The following is a 21,001-nucleotide window of genomic DNA, read 5'->3' on the forward strand; positions in this document are numbered from 1 at the left end:
CCAAACAAAATCAGCAGAAAACAACAAAGGTTTTAAGTTCAGTCCAATATGCACAACCAAAGAACATTACACAGGCAAATGGTTGATATTAGTACACTCTGGAGTAATTTTATTAAAGAATAATAAAAAATGGATACAATAGCTTAGCAAGGATGTATTTTGAGTTGTATAAGTCATACTCTGTCCTGTAGTCATTTATTTTTAAAAAAATAATACCAAAAAGTATTTGGTAACTCTAAAAATTAGACATTTGACACACAATGTAGTTCACAGGAACAAAATAAAGTAGTTAACTATTGATTAAAAGCAATCTCAAAAGTATACTATTATATAGTGTGATGAACAGTGTACAGTTTGATTTTTAATCAAAGAGTGGGAGTATAATATATATAAACACGTGGAAGAATATACATATACATGCATGCATACATACATACATACATACAAACACCCCTTGTGCAAGTAATTTCTGCAAAGATTTGCAGGGAACTAGTAAAAATAAGCAGTTATTTACCAAGAAGAGAAGTGAGATTTTCAAGACAAGTAAGAGGGAAACTACATACCCTTTTGTACCTCTTCAAGTTTGAACTATATAAATATCAGTTCAGTTCAGTCACTCAGTCATGTTTGATTCTTTGCAACCCCATGGACTGCAGCACGCCAGGCTTCCCTGTCCATCACCAACTCCTGGAGCTTGCTCAAACTCATGTTCATCGAGTCAGTGATGCCATCCAACCATCTCATCCTCTGCCATCCCCTTCTCCTCCTGCCTTCCATCATTTCCAGCATCAGGGTCTTTTCCAATGAGTTAGGTCTTTGTATCAAGTGGCCAAAAGTACTAGAGATTCAGCTTCAGCATCAGTCCTTCCAATGAATATTCAGTACTGGTTTCCTTTAGGTTGACTGGTTTGATCTTGCAGTCCAAGGGACTCTCAACAGTCTTCAACATCACAGTTCAAAAACATCAACCCTTTGGCGCTCAGCTTTATGGTTGAACTGTCACATCCATCCATGACCACTGGAAAAACCATAGCTTTAACTACAGCAAGGTAATGTCTCTGTTTTTTAATATGCTGTCTAGGTTTGTCATAGCTCTTCTTCAAAGGCACAAGTATGTTTTAATTTCATGGCTGCAGTCAACATCTGCAGTGATTTTGGAGCCCAAGAAACTAAAGTCTCTCAGTTTCCATTGTTTCCTCATCTATTTGCCATGAAGTGGTAGGACCGGATGCCATGATCTTCATTTTTTGAATGTTGACTTTTAAGCCAACTTTTTCACTCTCCTCTTTCATCAAGAGGCTCTAGTTCCTCTTTGCTTTCTGCCACAATGGTGGTGTTATTTGCATATCTGAGGTTATTGATATTTCTCCCAGCAATCTTGATTTCAGTTTGTGCTTCATCCAGCTTGGCATTTCACATGATGTACTCTACCTATAAGTTAAATAAGCAGGATGACAATATACAGTCTTGACATACTCTTTTCTAAATTTGGAACCAGTGGGTTGTTCTGTATCTATTTCTAAATGTTGCTTCTTGACCTGCATACAGATTTCTCAGGAGGTAGGTCAGATGGTCTGCTCTTCCCATCTCTTTAAGAGTTTTCCACAGTTTGCTGTGATCCACACAGTCAAAAGCCTTAGCGCAGTCAATGAAGCAGAAGCGATGTTTTTCTGGAACTTTCTTGCTTTTTCGATGATCCAACAGATGTTGGCAATTTGATCTCTGGTTCCTCTGCCTTTTCTAAATCCAGCTTGAACATCTGGAAGTTGTTCACATACTGTTGAAGCCTGGCTTGGAGAATTCTGAGCATTACTTCACTAGCGTGGGAGATGAGTACAATTGTGTGGTAGTATGAACATTCTTTGGCATTGCCTTTCTTAGGGATTGGAATGAAAACTGACCTTTTCCAGTCCTGTGGCCCACTGCTCTGTTTTCCAAATTTGCTAGCATATTGAGTGCAGCACTTTCACAGCATCACCTTTTAGGATTTGAAATAGATCAGCTGGAATTCCATCAATTCCACTAGCTTTGTTCATAGCAATGCTTCCTAAGGCCCACTTGACTTCGCATTCCGGGATGTCTGGCTCTAGGTGAGTGATCACACCATTGTGGTTATCTGGGTCATGAAAATCTCTTTTGTATAGTTCTTCTCTATGTATTCTTGCCACCTCTTCTTAATATCTTCTGCTTCTGTTAGGTCCATACCATTTCTGTCCTTTATTGTGCCCATCTTTGCATGAAGTGTTCCCTTGGTTCTCTAATTTTCTTGAAGAGATCTCTAGTCTTTCCTAATGTTTTCCTCTACTTCTTTGCATTGATCATTGAGGAAGGCTTTCTTATCTCTCCTTGCTATTCTTTGGAACTCTGCATTCAAATGAGTATATTTCCTTTTCCCCTTTGCTTTTCAATTCTCTTCTTTTCACAGCTATTTGTAAGGCCTCCTCAGACAGCCATTTTGCTTTTTTGCATTTCTTTTCCATGGGGATGGTCTTAATCCCTGTCTCCTGTACAATGTCATGAACCTCAGTCCACAGTTCTTCAGGCACTGTTGTCTATCAAATCTAATCTCTTAAATCTATTTGTCACTTTCACTGTATAATTGTAAGGGATTTGATTTAAGTCATATCTGAATGGTCTAGTGGTTTTCCCTACTTTCTTCAATTTAAGTCTGAATTTGGCAATAAGGAGTTCATGATCTGAGCCACAGTCAGCTCCCAGTCTTGTTTTTGCTGACTGTATAGAGCTTCTCCATCTTTGGCTACAAAAAATATAATCAATGTGTTTCAGTACTGACCACCTGGTGATGTCCAGGTGTAGAGTCGTGATTTCAAATATTTTAACTTACAATTTAAAAAGTTAATATGGAATCCTTTATGTCTCTAAGATGTATACTAAAATATGTCCACATGGAATGATATGCTTCAGATTCATGCCAAAATGTTGAGAGGTGGGGGAAGAGGGTAAGATACACTGTTTTAAAAGGAAACAAACAGTTCAGCTGAAACCATGAGTTGATAATCATTGAAGCAAGGTGGTGGATACATGTGGGTTCAGTACACAACTCTCACCCTTTGAAACTCTTCACAATGAAAGTTTTTTGAACATAATAAAAGCTTAACAATACCACTCAGTAAACCATCTCTCCATCACGATAAAAGATAATGGTGTGAACACAAAATATTCAGGAATATCTACAAAGCTTTGGAGGGTTTTTGGTTTTTTCTTCTTTCTTCATCTAACAATGAGTTTAAAACTTTTCAAAAAAGATTTCAGAGTTACTGTATTTATTAAGGGCCAGTCTGGATAGTCTATAGACATTATCTCACACTTGATCTTCAAGTTAATCACTTTACAAGAAGAAAACTTAAGAATCTTTGTAATTCACCCAAGGTGACAAAGTTAGAAAATGACAGAATTCCAACATAGGTCTGTGCCTCCAAATCCCTCTATGCTCTTCAGGTAAGAATTAAAAGGATAAAAAATTACAAATAATCTACAAACAGAGTTATCAGCCCCAAGTGGATCAAACACTAGGAAGTACACTGAGATTTTAATGAGAAAGTAGTATATGGATTTTATAATGCCTTATTTCCTGAGTTAAGTAAACAGAAAAAAAAGATGCACCTAAAAATTTTCTTAAATCTTCACTAAATTGAAAACCACTACTAGCTCTAAAAATGTTACACAACTTCTCAACTATTAGGCTCAAACATTTCCTGTTTATCTGTTATTAATTAAACAAATACTACAAATGTCTTTAAGTAAACCAACGTTCTGGAATCTGAATTAATTTTCTCAAAGAGATTTCTGGGGGCAGATCTCATTGCTCTGGACCATTTTTACTCCTTCGTTTCTATAAATATTTTTGTTTTGTGTCTTACATTTTAAAAAAAGTAGGATTATCTTTGAAGGGTAATATTCTAATTCATTACTCCTCCCTTTAAGAATTTTTTAAAATTGCACAAACATAAACATCACTAGCCTAAGACAACACTTCAAAAAAATCACATATTTTGCTCCTCCTTATTATATTGGTATGTACTCATAAAGAAGGGGAACTTAGTTACATCAATTGTATTTTAGACTATAATAACACCAAAGGTTAGTGAAAAGCAACATGCTTTTAAAAGCAGTGCATGAGACACCCTTAAAAATAATTCGTCTCTGTTTTGCTTCCTATCTCTAACCAACTAGCACAAAATTATTGTGATTTCCCTGTTCAGTGTCCAACTATGAATTTCTCCAGGGGTCCCTAACCTCGGAGATCTACTGCTTGATGAACTGTGGTGGAACTAATGTAATAATAATAGAAATAAAGTACAAAATAAATGTAATGCACTTGAATCATCCCGAAACTATCCCTCCTACCCCTAGTACATGGAAAAACTGTCTTCCACGAAACTGATCCCCAGTGCCAAAAAGGTTGGGGACTGATGAATTTCTCCATAGCAGGGTCTTTCAATTCCAAAAAGCAGTATAATACTGGCATATGGTAGAAACTCAATCATTGTTTCTGGAATTAAGATAATAAAAACATCACAAGAATTCCACAGCACTCCCAAATAGCAATTTCCAGGCTTTCAGAGGAATAGAGACACTTGGTTTCAGTTTTTTAATATAATAAATTGGTGAATTCACTAGCCATTTGGATTCCAGCAATATCAGATCCTCATTAAAAACAAACATAAAAGTCTGATTCCTTAGCCATATTAAAAATAATTCAGAGGAAAATGCAAATTAACTGGAAAAATTATTTTAATTGTTTAACGTGTAGATAAGGTACTATATTACTTTAAGATATGTGGAGGCCAATATGCTAAGCTCTGTAGATTGGAGCTACAGAAAATCTGGAAATTGAGACTGAGATTCATATGAATCTGCTCTGATGTAAATGACACATTTCTGTCTATCAATGTTCATTAGCCTTGGGTAATGCTATATAGTACTTCTAAAAATGCTGTACGTAACTATATGGTACTTGTAAAAACGTTATACATAAAATAATCAAATATTTGGTCTTTATTTATTCAAACACTTATTAAGTGCCTATACTGTGCCAAACACAGTAAGAGGTGCTTAAATAAAAGGAAGAAAACATGTCCCTTAGTCTTAAAGAATTCTCAGTCTAGAAGGGAAAGAATCTTAAAACGCAAACCAGAAGCAAGGTGTCATTCACACACTGTGTAAATTAGTATCTGTTCTGAGTGAATCAACCTTTTACTAATGTCCTGAATTCTTTACCAAAACCAATAAAGTCCACACTGTAAAACTTCACCTGGGAATTATCTGTAAAATGGATCACTTTTGCCAAATTACCAGGTGAAAAATATTAATTCTTTGACCAAGTACTTGCATTTCAAGTTTCAACCTGGACTGAATGTAAAATGAAAAGTAAATGGCCCATTATGGAAATACTGACAGACTTAAACCACCAGTGGATGCAGCTACAACTCTGCATTTATTGAAAATTAATGAAGTCTCTGAATTTTTATTTATAAAATGGATATTATTTAGTTTTAGATTATTTCTGCAAGCCAACAGTCAGAATTTAATAAGATGATGTGTACAGATGGCACCAATTTTTACCCTTATCCACTGCTTGCAGCCTATGTGCATTTAAACCAAAAAAACATTTGATATACACTAACTATAAATTATTTCCTTGAAGATCTCTCAGGCATGAAGAAAAAGCCTCTTAAAATAAATTTAAAATATTATATGCTTGATGGTGTATAACCAAAGGTTTAATCTCACCACTAACGGGGCAGTTATCATGATTTTGCAATAACCCTGCAGACAATAATCAAGACAGCTCCTGTTGTTCTCTCAGTAAAATCTTCGTAAACACAGCATGGATATATTGTAATTTGATATCCGTAAGATCAACAGCTATACCTCAGGACAACTCAAAAGATTTTATTCACCATTAAACTGAGCATTTTCCTCAGAAGACACAAGAAATGTGTTATTTACCAAGCACTGTCCTATTAACTATAGATTAGCACATTAATAAAATAGATATGCTTTCTTTCTCTATATATTCTAAAAAGTGTGGTCTCTAAAGCAAGCTCTGAGATGCAGCCAATTAATTAGATTTTTAAAACTTTGGGAAAACGTATCTGTACATATTTCCATCATTATTTTAAAACAATTGATTCTAATTATTATTCTACTACATATACAAAAAACAGTCCCAAAATAAAGCTGATTAGTCAGGTTAAAAAAATGCATCAGTCTCAATTTCATAACAATAATAATACTATTCTAACTTTAAAAAAGAAATGAAGGAAGAAAAAAAGCAATTAAAATATTAAAATAAACACAATGGTGATGCAACTTCAGGAAATCAGGGAACACAGAATTCAATAAACAATTAACGACAATATAAATTAGTACCAAAAGGATTCAAAATGGAGATTACTAGAAGAATTCAATTATAGGATGCAAAAACTGCACTTTTTTAAAATACAAATAAGTGACTCCATTAGTATTTCAGAAAGGTAATAAAACGATCTTTCACTCACCAATGCTGGATTTTCTCTTGGCAGTTAGTGACCACCTGTCATGAAAACAGATAACTACTCATGAAAAAACAGGGCAATGCACAAAGCTACAAAATCACTGTATCAGAAAACTACAGTAGTGGCTTTACAGATTTAAAAGCATCTCAATATACATTTTTATTTGTCAAATGCACAGAGATGTGAATGTTAGTTTTTAAGCAGCACACTTTATCATACCTCTCTAATGCAGGCTGATAACTGCAGAACAAATTACAGCTTTCTGATTCATACTTAGGTACAAAACCCACTTCATAACTATTAGGTGACATATGATATAAGATAACTAGTATTTTGTACAATCTGCAGGCCTGTTCTCAATGTTACATATTTTGCAGAATACACAAATGTTATAAATAACAAAAAACCAATGTAACATCCACATTTCATCAGTTTAAAAAAAATGACAGTAGTGAAAGTATTTTATTTTGTCAGTATATCTTCAAATGTTTTCACCTGTAATTTTTATTCTGATGCATTAAAAATGAGTACAGTGATATTTTTCTACTACATTTCAAGAAGAAATAGTTGGGATAAAGAGATGCTCTGAACGGCCCATTTTGTTCCCCTGATGAAGTATGATAAAATTTTAAGCACTTCATAGTCAGTTTAAGCTATGCTTATAATACTAAAACAACAAAATTAAACATAAAACTTACTTGTTTTCCTTAGAGACATTTCAATAGATTCTTAAAATGCTCAAAAACTAAGAACACTAACCAGTAAGGGAAAAAAAAAAAAAAAAAGAATATGTGAATAGCAACTTAAAAAAAAAAACTCTTTTCAAAGATTACTAATTATGTTTTTAAACTGCCCATTGATAACAAAATTTTAAACAATAATTTCAAACATTGTAGCATTATTTTAGAGAAATAGAAACTAAGGGATGAAATTACTATGCTTAATATAATGCCACCTGAAAAGATAGCACTGTTACAGTTTGAAACACTGTTCTCTCTCACTGTTCTAAATACCAATATTGTATCTTATATAAGCCCCATGTTTCATCTAAAAATCACAAGTCTTTTTTTTTTTTTGGCCTGTCACTAAATTCCTCTATTATAACATTTAATTCCTGAAGTAAATATCTTCCTTTAGGACATTTTAAATACTAAGACAGCAATCCTGTACCAAAATACATGTTGTAATCAAATATCCAACCATACTACACATTAACTCAGCATAAAAAGTTGGTTTTAGAATAAAGCTCTCTCAATAAGTATCAATCACATACCAACACTTAATAACAGTGATAACATATAATAGAGTACTGACTTTACATCTGGAAGAACCAGGCTAAAGCTACATCAATCCATTTCACTGTTTCTGATTCGACAGTAATTACAAAATAGACAAACAGAATTAAATGTAAATTGAAAAACAAAAAAATCTTCATGAAATCCTTTTTATAAAGTTCTTATTTAACAACCCCATTAAAAGAAGAGACCCAAAAACAGTCAGGATGCTTTCCAATTCCAATGCATGTGTTTCCAAGCATGAAGTGAGCCAAAAGCACAAAAAGAAAAGCCCTGCAAACCATAAGAGCAGAATGTTCATTAACCTCTACATGATAATCCTTTCATGGCTGCATATTAACTAGTTACATATTCATAATCATTTACATTATTTAAAGGACCTTCGATGAAATTTTCTATGCAATATCCATTAGTGACAGTGTTAAAGGTTATAAAAGATAAGTCTACTTAATGTTTCCAGGAAGCCTTTTTAATTAGTAAATATGTAAATTTGCCACATATGCTTTTCATGTTTAAAAAACAAGTTCCTGGTAGAATGGCATGTATTCTTGCCATCACCCTTTTCTTAACTCTCTGTTTTGCTGTAGCTATTTTTCCCCCACCCCTTTTCTTTCCTGAAATAAGTTTCCCCCAAGAACAGATATTAAAGGATAAAATAACAAAAATCCACTTCACAATTAACAAGAGAAATTTTCACTACCAAAATATTTTCTTCGTTAAAAGTATTTATTGGTTACATATAGGGGTTAGAGGGAGAAGGCAATGGCACCCCACTCCAGTACTCTTGCCTGGAAAATCCCATGGACAGAGGAGCCTGGTAGGCTGCAGTCCATGAGGTTGCGAAGAGTCGGACACGACTGAGCAACTTCACTTTCACTTTTCACTTTCCTGCATTGGAGAAGGAAATGGCAACCCACTCCAGTGTTCTTGCCTGGAGAATCCCAGGGCCGGAGGAGCCTGGTGGGCTGCCGTCTATGGGGTCGCACAGAGTCGGACACGACTGAAGCGACTTAGCAGCAGCAGCAGCAGCATAGGGGTTAGGATAAGAGTCTTCAGTTAGACGTTATCCAAATGTAGGCTAGATATTTTGGAAACTCAAGAAACAAAAGAAAACATGAAAGAGGCAGGTATGAATACACACCAGAGCCTCTGATGACACGTCTACAGTTAAATCTTTGTTTACATGATTTATAGCCCACCTAATTCCAACAAACATTTGAACCCAAGCAGCTGTATTTATACTGATATCTTTCTAGTTTTCTCCTTTTATCCAAAAAGAAAATATTAGTAAATTTTTATGACTTAGTTGCCAAGGAAATCTGTGGAAAAGAGAAAATCTTATGATTCATCTGGGGTTTTACAGTCTCTTTTTTCTGTTAAAAGTAATGCCAACTAACCTTATTTCTTCTGAAATGGACTAGATTAATTATTAAATAAACTGACTATAAGATAGACTAAGTCTAACACAGTGAAACAACAAAAAACATTTCATTACTATACCACTTTTTAAGACACATTCAATCTACCATTAGGAGTGTTTACCAATAGCCCAATTGTTAAAAAAAAAAATCCTATGGTACACTTTCTTTATAACTCAAAATTGCCCTTTTCCTGAGAAGTCCCTTGGACTGCAAGGAGATCCAACCAGTCAATCCTAAAGGAGATCAGTCCTGAATATTCACTGGAAGGACTGATGCTGAAGCTGAAGCTACCACACTTTGGCCACCTGATGCGAAGAAGTGACTTCTTGGAAAAGACCCTGATGCTGGGAAAGATTGAAGGCAGGAGGAAACAGGGACGACAGAGGATGAGATGGTTGGATGGCGTTACCGACTCAATGGACATGAGTTTGCGCAAGCTTCGGGAACTGGTGATGGACAGGGAGGCCTGGCGTGCTGCAGTCGCAGAGTCGGACACGACTGAGCGACTGAACTGAACTAAGAAGTAATAATAACACTGGTAAATGCCAAGACTTTATATGATGAAACAGTTCAATAAGATGAGTCTTCACTTCTTAAAGAGAGGAAACTTACATTCAGAGATGTGGTAACTTCCTCGATATTACAAACTGGCCGAGAACTGGTAAGAGATAAAATCCATTTTAACGCCAGGTCTATCTAATCTCAAAGCCCATACTCACTGTATTGGACTGTTCTCAACAATCATAAATCTTACTGGGTACAAGGAAAAACAGCTGCTTTGTATCTGCAGTTTTCCTTAAAACATTGATTGATGCTGCTACTTCTTCACTTCCTCCACAAACCCACCCACACACAGTGACAAGACCTTGCCAATAATGTTAGGAAAAGCAAATAAGCTTAACTGGACCAATTCACTAATAAAAATTTTTATTTCTTCCAATGCCTCATACAACTCCTGGCCCTCTCAAGTCAAGCAACTCAGTATGAATATAAACAACAAATTTCCCAAGCCCCACATACACACACGTGTGTGTGTGTGCGTAAGTTTTGAGGGGAGAGGGTGGTGGGCCAACCCTATTATATATTTTTAAGGCACTTACAACTAATCAAGTTAGGTGCCCAAGTAGACAATGATCAGTTCAGTTCAGTCGCTCAGTCGTGTCCGACTCTTTGCGACCCCATGAATTGCAGCACGCCAGGCCTCTCTGTCCATCACCAACTCCCGGAGTCTACCCAAACCCATGTCCATCGAGTCGGTGATGCCATCCAACCATCTCATCCTCTGTCGTCCCCTTCTCCTCCTGCCCCCAGTCCTACCCAGCATTAGGGTCTTTTCCAATGAGTCAACCCTTCGCATGAGGTGGCCAAAGTATTGGAGTTTCAGCTTCAACATCAGACCTTCCAATGAACACCCAGGACTGATCTCCTTTAGCATGGATTGATTGGATCTCCTTGCAGACAATGATAGTATACCCAATAACCTATTTTTCTTTAGGTCAGTGTCCAGCTAACATATATACACATTCAATTAAAATAATTGGCAAGTTTTAAAATCAGTAAACTATATAGAATACAGGAATATTTTCCTGTTTTTTCCCTCAGAAGCCACTTCTTAAAAATTATTATAAAGAAAGGAATGAATGACTTAACATGTATTAAGATCTCCATTACTTAGTTCCATTTGTGCTATTTGCTTTGGTTAACAGACCACAAGGGGGCATCAACCTATGAGTTTTCCATGTGAACAGCAGCGCCACGTTAAACCAGACTAGAACAGAAAGCCTAAAGGGTAAGTCTGCATAAGTCTTAAATGATATTTCTCTCAAAAATGCTTCACTTTACTTCTAAAACTTCTCTCACTGCACTGCAATTTCATATTCTCCCTGTACAGGTTAATGTATAAAATAACAATCTGAGGATTATACTGATCAGTGCTTTCTACATTTACATGATTTGCTTCTCTTGCTAGACTATGTCTTCAAAAAAGATCATATAATTTTGGGTTTTAAAGCTACTGAGTCAAAAAGGAAAAAAATTATCCATGGTGACCAACTCCAATAGATAGTGGACATGTACGATTATCTGGCAGCTACTTACATGGCTGAGAATAATTTCTTAAAGGACATACTGTCAATTAATAGATGTATAAATGCCATTACCAAAGTATATAAGAAGTAAAGAAAATTGGTAAAATATTATAAGTCTTCTAAATAAGCCTCTCTGCAAAGAAGGTTAGAAATAACTATAGGTTCCTAACAAAGAAACAGTAATAAGCAACAATAAACTATAATAAACTGTTTCTGTATAAACATTTTAAATTTATTTTTAAATATGCTAAAAAGTAAAAATAATAGAACTACTATCAAAAGTTAACACTAATTATAAGTTGCTGTTAAAACACTTAAATGTTTTTTCCAAAATCCAGGAAAATCTAATTGTACTAGATAAAAGGTCAATGAGACCTTTATTCACTAAAGGTCTACTTCATTCACCAATGTACTCATGTGCCATATAATATAAGTGTGTAACAAGTCCTTTTAAAGTACAGATCTACAATTACTTAGCCAAAAATCTCAGAGAAAGATGTTTCTCAATTTAGAACTTTTCATAATTTAGTCAAGTTATATCTTGCACCCTGTATCAAATATAGTGACATTTTCAGGGAAACATGAATATTCAAAGTGGAATAAAATACCTCACTCAAATCAGTTTCATCAACAAATGAATATGGCAGAAACTTACGAATAACTTTGTTTTCAGTTTTTAAGACTTCTGAATTGCAGATATGAAATGGTGACCCGTATTTCTGAATGTGAAATACTGCCTGAATTGCAACTTGCCTGTCTATTGTTTTATTAGAGATATCAATTATTTCTTCTCCATTCCCACACCTTACTTTCTAAAACTTCACCCTCCTCTCATCTGCAACAGGCAGAGGACCTCATTTCTCCACTTGGAGCCAGTGTAAATGGAAAGGATCCGTACAAATTGAGCCAATAAAATTTACTCTGGACTCAAAGAGAGACTGAGGTGATTACAGATTCTGGACCAGAAAAGGTGACCACAAAGGGATTTGCACAAGCTAAGTCTAACCAAGTTCCCCTACAAAGTAACGACATAAATGTTCAAGAAAGTGAAACACACACACACATACACAAAACAATCCTATCCCTGAGTTCTTCCTAACTTTTTATAGTACTTTCCAAACTTTCTTCCAAGCATTTGTGGTTTATAATTGATTAAGAAAACTTCATAAGTAAGCCAGCTACATAGATTAAAATGAGAACATGCCTGTGAAGATGCCCAAGAAAACAAGTAATTCATTAAAGAACAGAAATAGTAGCTGTGCTTAGTCTCTCAGACATGTCCAACTCTTTGCAACCCCATGGACTGTAGCCCACCAGGCTCCTCCATCCAAGGGAATTCTCCAGGCAAGAATACTGGAGTGGGTTGTCATTTCCTCCTCCAGGGTATCTTCCCAACCCAGGTCTCCCGCATTGCAGGTGGATTCTTGATCATCTGAGCCACCAGGGAAGCAGAAATAATAGAATGATGGAGGGAAAATGTCTTGACAAGTAAAAAAGAAGTCAAATTGAAAGGCCCCTGCACCAATTAAAGAAGTACATTTTTATTTTAAAGAAACACTAACAGTGACTAGAGCAAAATTAATACTAAATCACTTGCAAGTAGCTATGTAACTAACCTCCAAGTTAGGACAAAAAGCTTATAACAAACCAGTAATTCCTCTGAAAACTGGCAAAGCCAGATGAACACAAAATCATCTCTCAGAAGGCACCTAAGAGTTGCCCAAGCAGTTGGAACAAGAGGGACTAAAATTCAGGAGATAACTATGGAGAATTAAATTAATGCTCTTTTCTTAGACAACTCGAAGCACAGTGAAGAGGCTGAGAATTATACTTTGTCCTGAGCAGAAGTTTAAAGCAGTCTGAGAAGGCTGTAGTAACAAAATCAGAGACACGAGAGATCTTAAGCATACGGCTGTCTCTTCGTCTCATGGCATGTATGAACTTCAGAAGTTGAAACGGCCAAAAAACTGCAAGTCTGAAAAGCAGAGCTCAGGGAACTGATAAAACAAAACTTAAGAGTTCAGAAGCCTTTAAGGGAAGAAGTCAGGTGAACAAACTAGGTTTTCAGAAGAAAGCCAAGAAAGAATCAAAAGCAGCTGATATTTTACAAAAAACAAAACCCAACCTGCACTCCATTCACTACCTGCCTGAATTAAGGTGTCCCAACTCCTACTTTATCAACCTAGTGAAGAAAGGGTGAAACTTTTCCAGAGGAAGACATACTCTTCAAGAGTAACCACAATTTTAAAAACTCTAAAATATTAATTAAATTAACATTTAATTGTAAATACTTCAGGAGTATTTACATTTCTAGCATTTAATTAAAAATAACTACATTACCAAGAAATAGGACCATATGAGCAAACCTCAAAAGGAAAAACACACAAAATAGAACCAAATAAGCAATCTACATATTCGAGTTAACCAAGACATTAAAATATAATTATTAATATGTTCAAGAAAACAGTGGAAAAGATTGACGAAATACATGAAAAGATGGCATATTTCCCTAGACAATTAGTATCTATACAAGAAAAGAATCAAAAGGATAATCTTTAACTGCAACATCTAAAATGAGTTCAATAAATGGTGTTAAACAGGAGATGAACACAAAAGTCAGAATTTTCAACTGGATGACGTCGATAAAAAAAATACCGTAATAAAAGCCCAGAGATTAAAAAACAAAAAGTGGAAAATACAGAAAAGACCAATAAGAGACATATGAAACACTCTAATTGAAGATATACAGAGAGAACAGATCTAAACAACAAACCTCTACAAGATTTTCTAAATATAAGAGGAAGGTATTAACCAACAGATTTAAGAAGCTCTAAGAATTTCAAGCAAGAGAAATTAAAAAAGAAAAGTTATACGAAGGCACAATATAGTTCCACTGATGAAAATCACAGAAAAAGAGAAAAATTTACAATCAGCATGGGGGAGAAAGAGTAGGGACAAGAGACAGTACCTTCAAAGGAGCAGTAAGAAGAGTTAAAACTAGAGATAACTTCAATGAAAACAATGATAGAAACTGGAAAAATGGGATAAAAATCTTAAAGTTTCCGTAAAAAATAACTGAAAATTTATAAATTATGTACAGAGCAAACAGATCCTCCAACATGAAGGAAAAGTAAAAACATTTTCCCACAAAAAATTCTGCACCAGCAGATTTTTACTGGAAGAAATACTACAGGTAACTACAGTATTGTAAAGTAATTAGCCCCCAACTAAAATAAACAAATTTATTTAAAAAATAAATAAATAAAAGACACTTACTCCATGGAAGAAAAAAAAAAAAGAAATACTACAGGTAATTATGTGACTTGACAGAGGAGTTAGCTAAGGCTAAAGTGGTAATCACCATGCAACATATAAATGTATCAAAACAATACACTGCACACCTGAAACTTACACAGTGGTATATGTCAATTCTAACTCAATAAAGACATATTATAGGAGCAAAAAGAACTACTACAAGAAGCTATTTGGAGTAACAGAAATTCAGAAAGAACTAAAAAGCAACTGTATAGGTAATTTTGTCAAGGTAAGGATAATCAGTATTGATCACAGAACAATTAAATACTGTATTGTGGTATTTAAAAACACATAGAATTAAAATGAATGGAAGCAATAATGCAAGAAGTAAGATGAGTAAATGAATATATGTTGCAATCTCTAGAAATAATTTCTCCAGTAAAAGAGCACAGTATAAATATATAATACATTTAGTGCCAACATCTACATAAAATAAGAGTACTAGGGTACCACAGCAAAAAAAGAATGTATTTTGAACGAGTTACCAGAGGGGAGAAAATAGGGTATGTTTGGTTAAATCAAAGGAAGGCGCACAAAAAAATGAAAAAAAAGAGGGAAAAAAAAACATAAAAGTGGGTTAACCAGACAAACTTCGCACCTACTGTGTGTGCTAAGTCACTTCAGTCTTGGTGACCCTGTGGACTGCAGCCCGTTAGGCTCCTCTGTCCATGGGATTCTGCAGGCAATACTGGAGTGGACTGCCATGCCCTCCTTTAGGGGATCTTCTCAAATCAGGGATCAAATTCATGTCTCTCACATCTCCTGCACTGGCAGGCGGGCTCTTGACCACTAGTGCCACCTGGGAAGACCCTTACACTCACTAGAATTTTTAAAATAAGAAAATAAGATGTGTTGGCAAGGATATAGAAAAACTGGAACACTTCAATTCGTGTGTACTGTTGATGGGAATGTAAAACGGAACAGCCACTGGAAAATAGTATGGTGGTTTCTCAAAAATGAAACATAGAATTACCATATAATCCAGCAATTTCACTTCTGGGTATATACCCAAAGGAATTGAAAGCAAAGACACAAAACAGATATTTGTACACTTGTTCACAGCAGCCAAAAAGTGAAACCAATCCATGTCCACTGACGGATGAATAAATAACAAAATGTACAATATACATAAAATGGGATATTATTCAGCCTTTAAAATGAAATTCTGACTATGCTGTAATATGGATCAACCTTGAAGGCATGAGTCTAAGTGAAATAAACCAGTACAAATGGACACACACTGTATGATTCCACTTATATGAGATACCCAAAGTAATTAAATTCATAGAGAGAGATAATGGTAGTTACCAGGGGATGGGGAAAGGGATAACAAAGTGTTATTGTTTAATGGGTAGTATCAGTTTTGCAAGGCAAAAGAAGTCCTGGAGCTGGATGGTGGTGTTGATAGAACCACAATGTGAATGTATTTAATGCCACTGAAACATTCACTTAAAATGATTTACATGACAAGTTTTGTTATACATATTCTACAACAACTTTTAAAGAAAAAAATTAAAAAGTCAAGTACAAAAGTGATAAAAATGAAACTAAATACATCAGTTACTGATGTATTTTGTTTAGGATGACCAAACATCCTACACAAAAGAGAAAGATGTCCAGACTGAATTCTTAAAACCACAACTAAATGCTGTTATAAGAACAGACTTATACACTGTACATAGACTAAAATTATAAGATGAAAAAATTTATCATGAAAAGAAACAAAAGTAAAACATACTAATGTAGCCGTATCAGTATAGTAGTCAGTAAAGTATACTTGAAGGCAAGAAATATCACTAGAGATGAAATACTTCAGAATGATAAAAATGTCCCCTGATCAGGAAGCTAATAAGTCTTAAATTTGTATGCACCAGATAACATAACTTTAAAATGTATAAAGCAAAGGTTGAGAAAAGGATAAATCTACAACCACAGTGGAGAGTCTCCTTATCTCTTCATAACTGATAGAACTAGAAAACAAACAAAAAAATTAACAAGTATATCAAATAACTGTACACTACATTCAATCAACTTGAACTACAGAACTTAAAACTGCAAAATTCATATTCTTTCCAAATAATTAATGGAAAGTAGCCAAAAACAGATCATATACCAGGCCATAAGGCAAGTCTTAAGTTTCTAATCAGAACAGAGTTAAATATGACATAAACAATAGAAAAGTAAAAAATACTCAGTGTTTAGAAATTAAAGAATATTTAATAAGTAATTCCCAGGTCAATACATCTCAATAAGAATTAGAAAATATTTTAACTAATTAATGATGAAAAGAACATTCAAAACATGTGGGGTGCCTAAGGTAATTATTAGAGAAAATTTTAAAACTCAAAAAATATATACTGTAAAGAAAGAATAGTAAAATCTCTGATTTTTGTGTCTCTAGTAGCTTTCGTCTCAAGAAGCTAGGAAAAAATTATAGCCGATGAGAAATTTTTAAAAGAAAAATATAAAAGCAGAAACCAATGAAAATTAAACTTATAAAAGAAAAATCAATAAAGTAAAAAACAGGTTCTTTAAAAAGACAGATTAGGACTAGTAAATCCCTAGAAGATATATCAAGAAGAAAAAAGACACACATGAATTGCAAATAACAGAAATTAAAAAGAGGACATCACTACCAAACCTACAGATATTTCTAAATTTTAAAACATCTATACAAGGAAAATACAAGGCCTAGACAGTCTCACTGGAAAATTAGTCCAAATATTTAAGGTAGAATCATACCAATAATACATGAAGTCTTTTTACAGAATATACAAAAATGATAGTTGTTTTATGAGGTCAGCATGATTCTGAAACCAAAACCTAAAATGGACATCAAGGAAAGAAAATTACAAACCCATATGATGCACAGCCACAGAAACAAAACACCATGCTCTATATGGAATTAGAGCCATGACTTAGAAGCTAGCCATGACTTCATGCTAGAAACAGGAGCAAAAATGAAACAGGCCAGCCCTAATAAAATCCCAAACTAATTCTCAACTGAGCTGTGTTGGTCCACTAGTACTCTGGCTGCTTAAAGAAAATTTATCCCTCTTTGAAGGATGGTAACAGCATCAATAGCCTATGATATTTTCACTACACTGTCTGACATCCAGTCAAAAATTACAAGGCAGTCTATGAAAACAGGAACAGCAGATAAGAAATCAAGAGAAGAAATAAACAGAAACATAGCTTCATTTAATCTACATACTGCAGTTACAAGACACACTTTTATGATTAATATATTCATGAAAACAGAAGGAAGGTTGAAGATGTCAATACAGGCCTCAAATTTATTAAAGAAATGTCAAAACAAATTCTAGAAAGAAATACTATAACTGAGATTAAGCATTTAGTAAAAGAATTTACCAGTGGATTAGATCTGTAAGAACAAGATTAGTGAACAGGAATAGAGGTCAGAAGAAGGTATCCATAAGTCATACAGATCAAGAGGAAGCAAGAAAATACAGAAAGGAGAGTTAAGACATATGAGACAGTAAAAATGCCTAATATGTATATTCAGAGTACCAAAAGTGAAGAAGACAGTGACATAAAACCAGCATTCAGAAGAGCAGACAAGAATTTTCTAAACTGACAGATCATCAAATTATAGATTTAATAAACTCCATATTCAAAGCAGGCAAACCAAATTTACACATAAGGAAAATCAAAATTACACATCATAATCAAATGCCTAAAAACCAAAGATGGAAAGTCCAAAAGCAGATAGAGGGAAGATATACCTAAAATTTTCAGTGACGGGAACAGTAAGACTAATAGAAGACTTGAAGAAACCAAAGAAGTCAAAAGAATGGCATCTTTCAAGTGTTGGCGAAAAAAAATCCTCTCACAGCTCAGAACTATATAAAAATTACAATAAAATATCAACAACAAAAATAATCTTAATTTGGGGGGATGAGGTGAATTTTTAAAAACATGCAAAAGTAAAATATATGACAATAGCACAAATGAGGAGGGTTCATGAAATTAAGCCATCAAAAGATTTCTGAATAATTTCCTAAGTGGCAAAATTTCAGAAGATTTTGTGAAAAATTTCCTACTAATTTATGGTAGACTGCAATAAGAGATACTGTAATTTGTAAGATTATCACTAAAATGAAAATAGAAACCATATAACTATAAAGCTAAAAGAGTTTTAAATAGAATTAAATATTTTAATAACACAAAAGGAAGAAATAAAGGAATAACAAATGTTGACAAGTGGAAAATCTGTGGCAAAATGAGTAAACAAACTCCAAGTGACAGATGAGAAAATTTAAAGACTAGAGATATAACGTGTTCACAAATTAGCAGTGCAAAAATAAAAACACAGTGAGGTAACATCAGAATGCTAAAAACTAAAGACTGACAATATTAAAAAACATACTGACATTTAACAGAAAAATCTCACATATTATTTCTCAAATAAGGGTTCAATTAAGACAGGTTAGTAGTGTCTTAAGACAGAAGGTACAGATCATACAGAAAGGACTGACAGGGGACTCCTTGGCAGTCCAGCGGTTAGGACTGGGCACTTCCACCACAGTGGCCTGGCTTCAATCTCTGGACAGGGAACTAAGATTCTGCAAGCTATGAGATGCATCCAAAAAGTAAAATAAGTTTTTAAAAAAGAAAGAACTGACAAGATTTAGTAAATCAGAAGCTGGATCAGGGCAAGCTGAAAAGATTCTGGTTTGAATAATGCTGCCCAGAATCAGGATGAGTATGGTCCCTATGTCCCAACATTAGGGACAAAGATGATAAATCAATATTAGTAAATGAGACTGAGCTGCTTGTGGGCCATCCAAGTTAAGCTGCCCAACAGTTAACAGATCTGGAAGAGGTCTGGCATACAGAAGTATTCGAGGACATGCAGAGAAAAGACAACTGTCAATAACGAGAAGTATAGGGATTACCAACATTTAAGCATTAGATGAGGAGAAGGCACTGGCGACCCACTCCAGTACTCTTGCCTGGAAAATCCCATGGACAGAGGAGCCTGGTAGGCTGCAGTCCATGGGGTTGCATAGAGTCAGACACGACTAACGCGACTTAGCAGCAGCAGCAAGCATTAGATGAAGACACTAAAGAGACTAAGTAGGCACCGAGAAAGGCAGAGCCAGAAAAAAAGAAAAGTCACAAAAGTTCTTACAGTAAAGAGAATTTCACGAGTTTCCCAGGGAACAATTAAAGTTTCAAATAAAGCACAGAGGTCAAGTAAGGCTAGATCTGAGAAAGGGTCCACTGAGTTTGGCAAATGAAAAACTTTAGATAGAATAATTTCAAAGAAAAGACAGAGGCAGAAAATAGTTTATAGCAGGTTGAAAAGCAAAGAATTAGAAGGAGAACAATTATCACACTACATTAAGTTTTCTGTTAAAATGTTTGCAAATAAATTTGTAAGTCCCTTGAGGAAAGAAAAGAAACCCTGTGTATCACTGTATCTAGGACAGTGCCTGGCACGTAACTCGGTTTTGTCTTTTTGTTCTTTGGGGAAAAGCACTCATTTTCTATAACTCTTTAATAATACTCAATTCACAAACATCAGGAAACCAAACAAGGAATAATGACCAAATCTATACATTAAATGGGATACTTTTTGCTATACTGTATTAGGATTTTTTTAAAAAACAGAAACACATTTAGGGTATTTAGCTTTCAAACACAGTTGACAATTCAGAAATTTTTGTTTTCTGTCCATAAAAGGAAAGAGAAGATAAGTGACAGAGAAAGACACTTCACCATTAATAAACAAATCACAATATGAATAAAAAAGAGAGCAGCTTTCTTCACCAGCACCATCCAATAGAATTTTCTATTATGATGGAAATCTCCTAACTCCACACTGTCCAATGCAATAGCCAATAGCCACATGTGGCTACTGAACACTTAAGTGTAGCTTCGTAACTAAAAATTTTTTTAATTTTACTTAATTTGAATTTTAAATTTAACAGTCACATGTAGTTAGTGGCCATCATACTGGATAGCACAAACAGACACAGATGATGGTGAAAATATAAATGTAAAATATGTCTTAGATTATGAGTCTTCAGGTAACGGTACCCTAGATAAACTTTCTCAAGTTTCAACAATTGGGGAAGGAGGCAAGACAGCAAAAATGGAAGACATGGAATTCGCCTCTCCTCACAAGCACATCAAGAATACATTTACATGTGGCACAATTCTCACAGAGCACCTGCTAAACTCTAGCAGATGACCTCAAACACATAAAAGGATAAGAAAAATCCCATGCAGCCTCACAGGATGATAAAAAGACTAAAAAAACATAAAATAAAGAATAAAATGAATAAAAACTGGAAAAATAAATAAATAGGAAATAAAGAAAAGAGGAAATGGGA

General features: G+C 34.6%; 1 protein-coding gene across 13 annotated transcripts in view; it reads right to left on the bottom strand.

Annotated features, from left to right (window-relative positions):
• Positions 1-21,001, bottom strand: part of URI1 (URI1 prefoldin like chaperone) — an 80,308-nt gene that overhangs the window by 35,406 nt on the left and 23,901 nt on the right. For 7 of the 13 annotated variants that reach the window (XM_081512459.1, XM_081512453.1, XM_081512463.1 and 4 more), the window contains one exon: positions 6,525-6,559. The exons of 2 other annotated variants lie outside the window; for them this stretch is intronic. Coding sequence is in view for 2 of the 11 variants with exons in the window: in XM_081512451.1 (XP_081368577.1) it covers positions 6,525-6,559 (35 nt within the window). In the remaining 9 variants the exon portion in view is untranslated. Of the gene's footprint in view, positions 1-6,524; positions 6,560-7,219; positions 7,276-21,001 lie in introns of all 13 variants that reach the window. 4 more of the 13 variants (XM_081512458.1, XM_081512452.1, XM_081512460.1 and 1 more) reach the window with 1 other exon arrangement.

Source organism: Giraffa tippelskirchi, chromosome 7 (genome assembly GCF_054371585.1).
Source record: "Giraffa tippelskirchi isolate mGirTip1 chromosome 7, T2T-mGirTip1v1.2.pri, whole genome shotgun sequence".
NCBI classification, from domain to species: domain Eukaryota; kingdom Metazoa; phylum Chordata; class Mammalia; order Artiodactyla; family Giraffidae; genus Giraffa; species Giraffa tippelskirchi.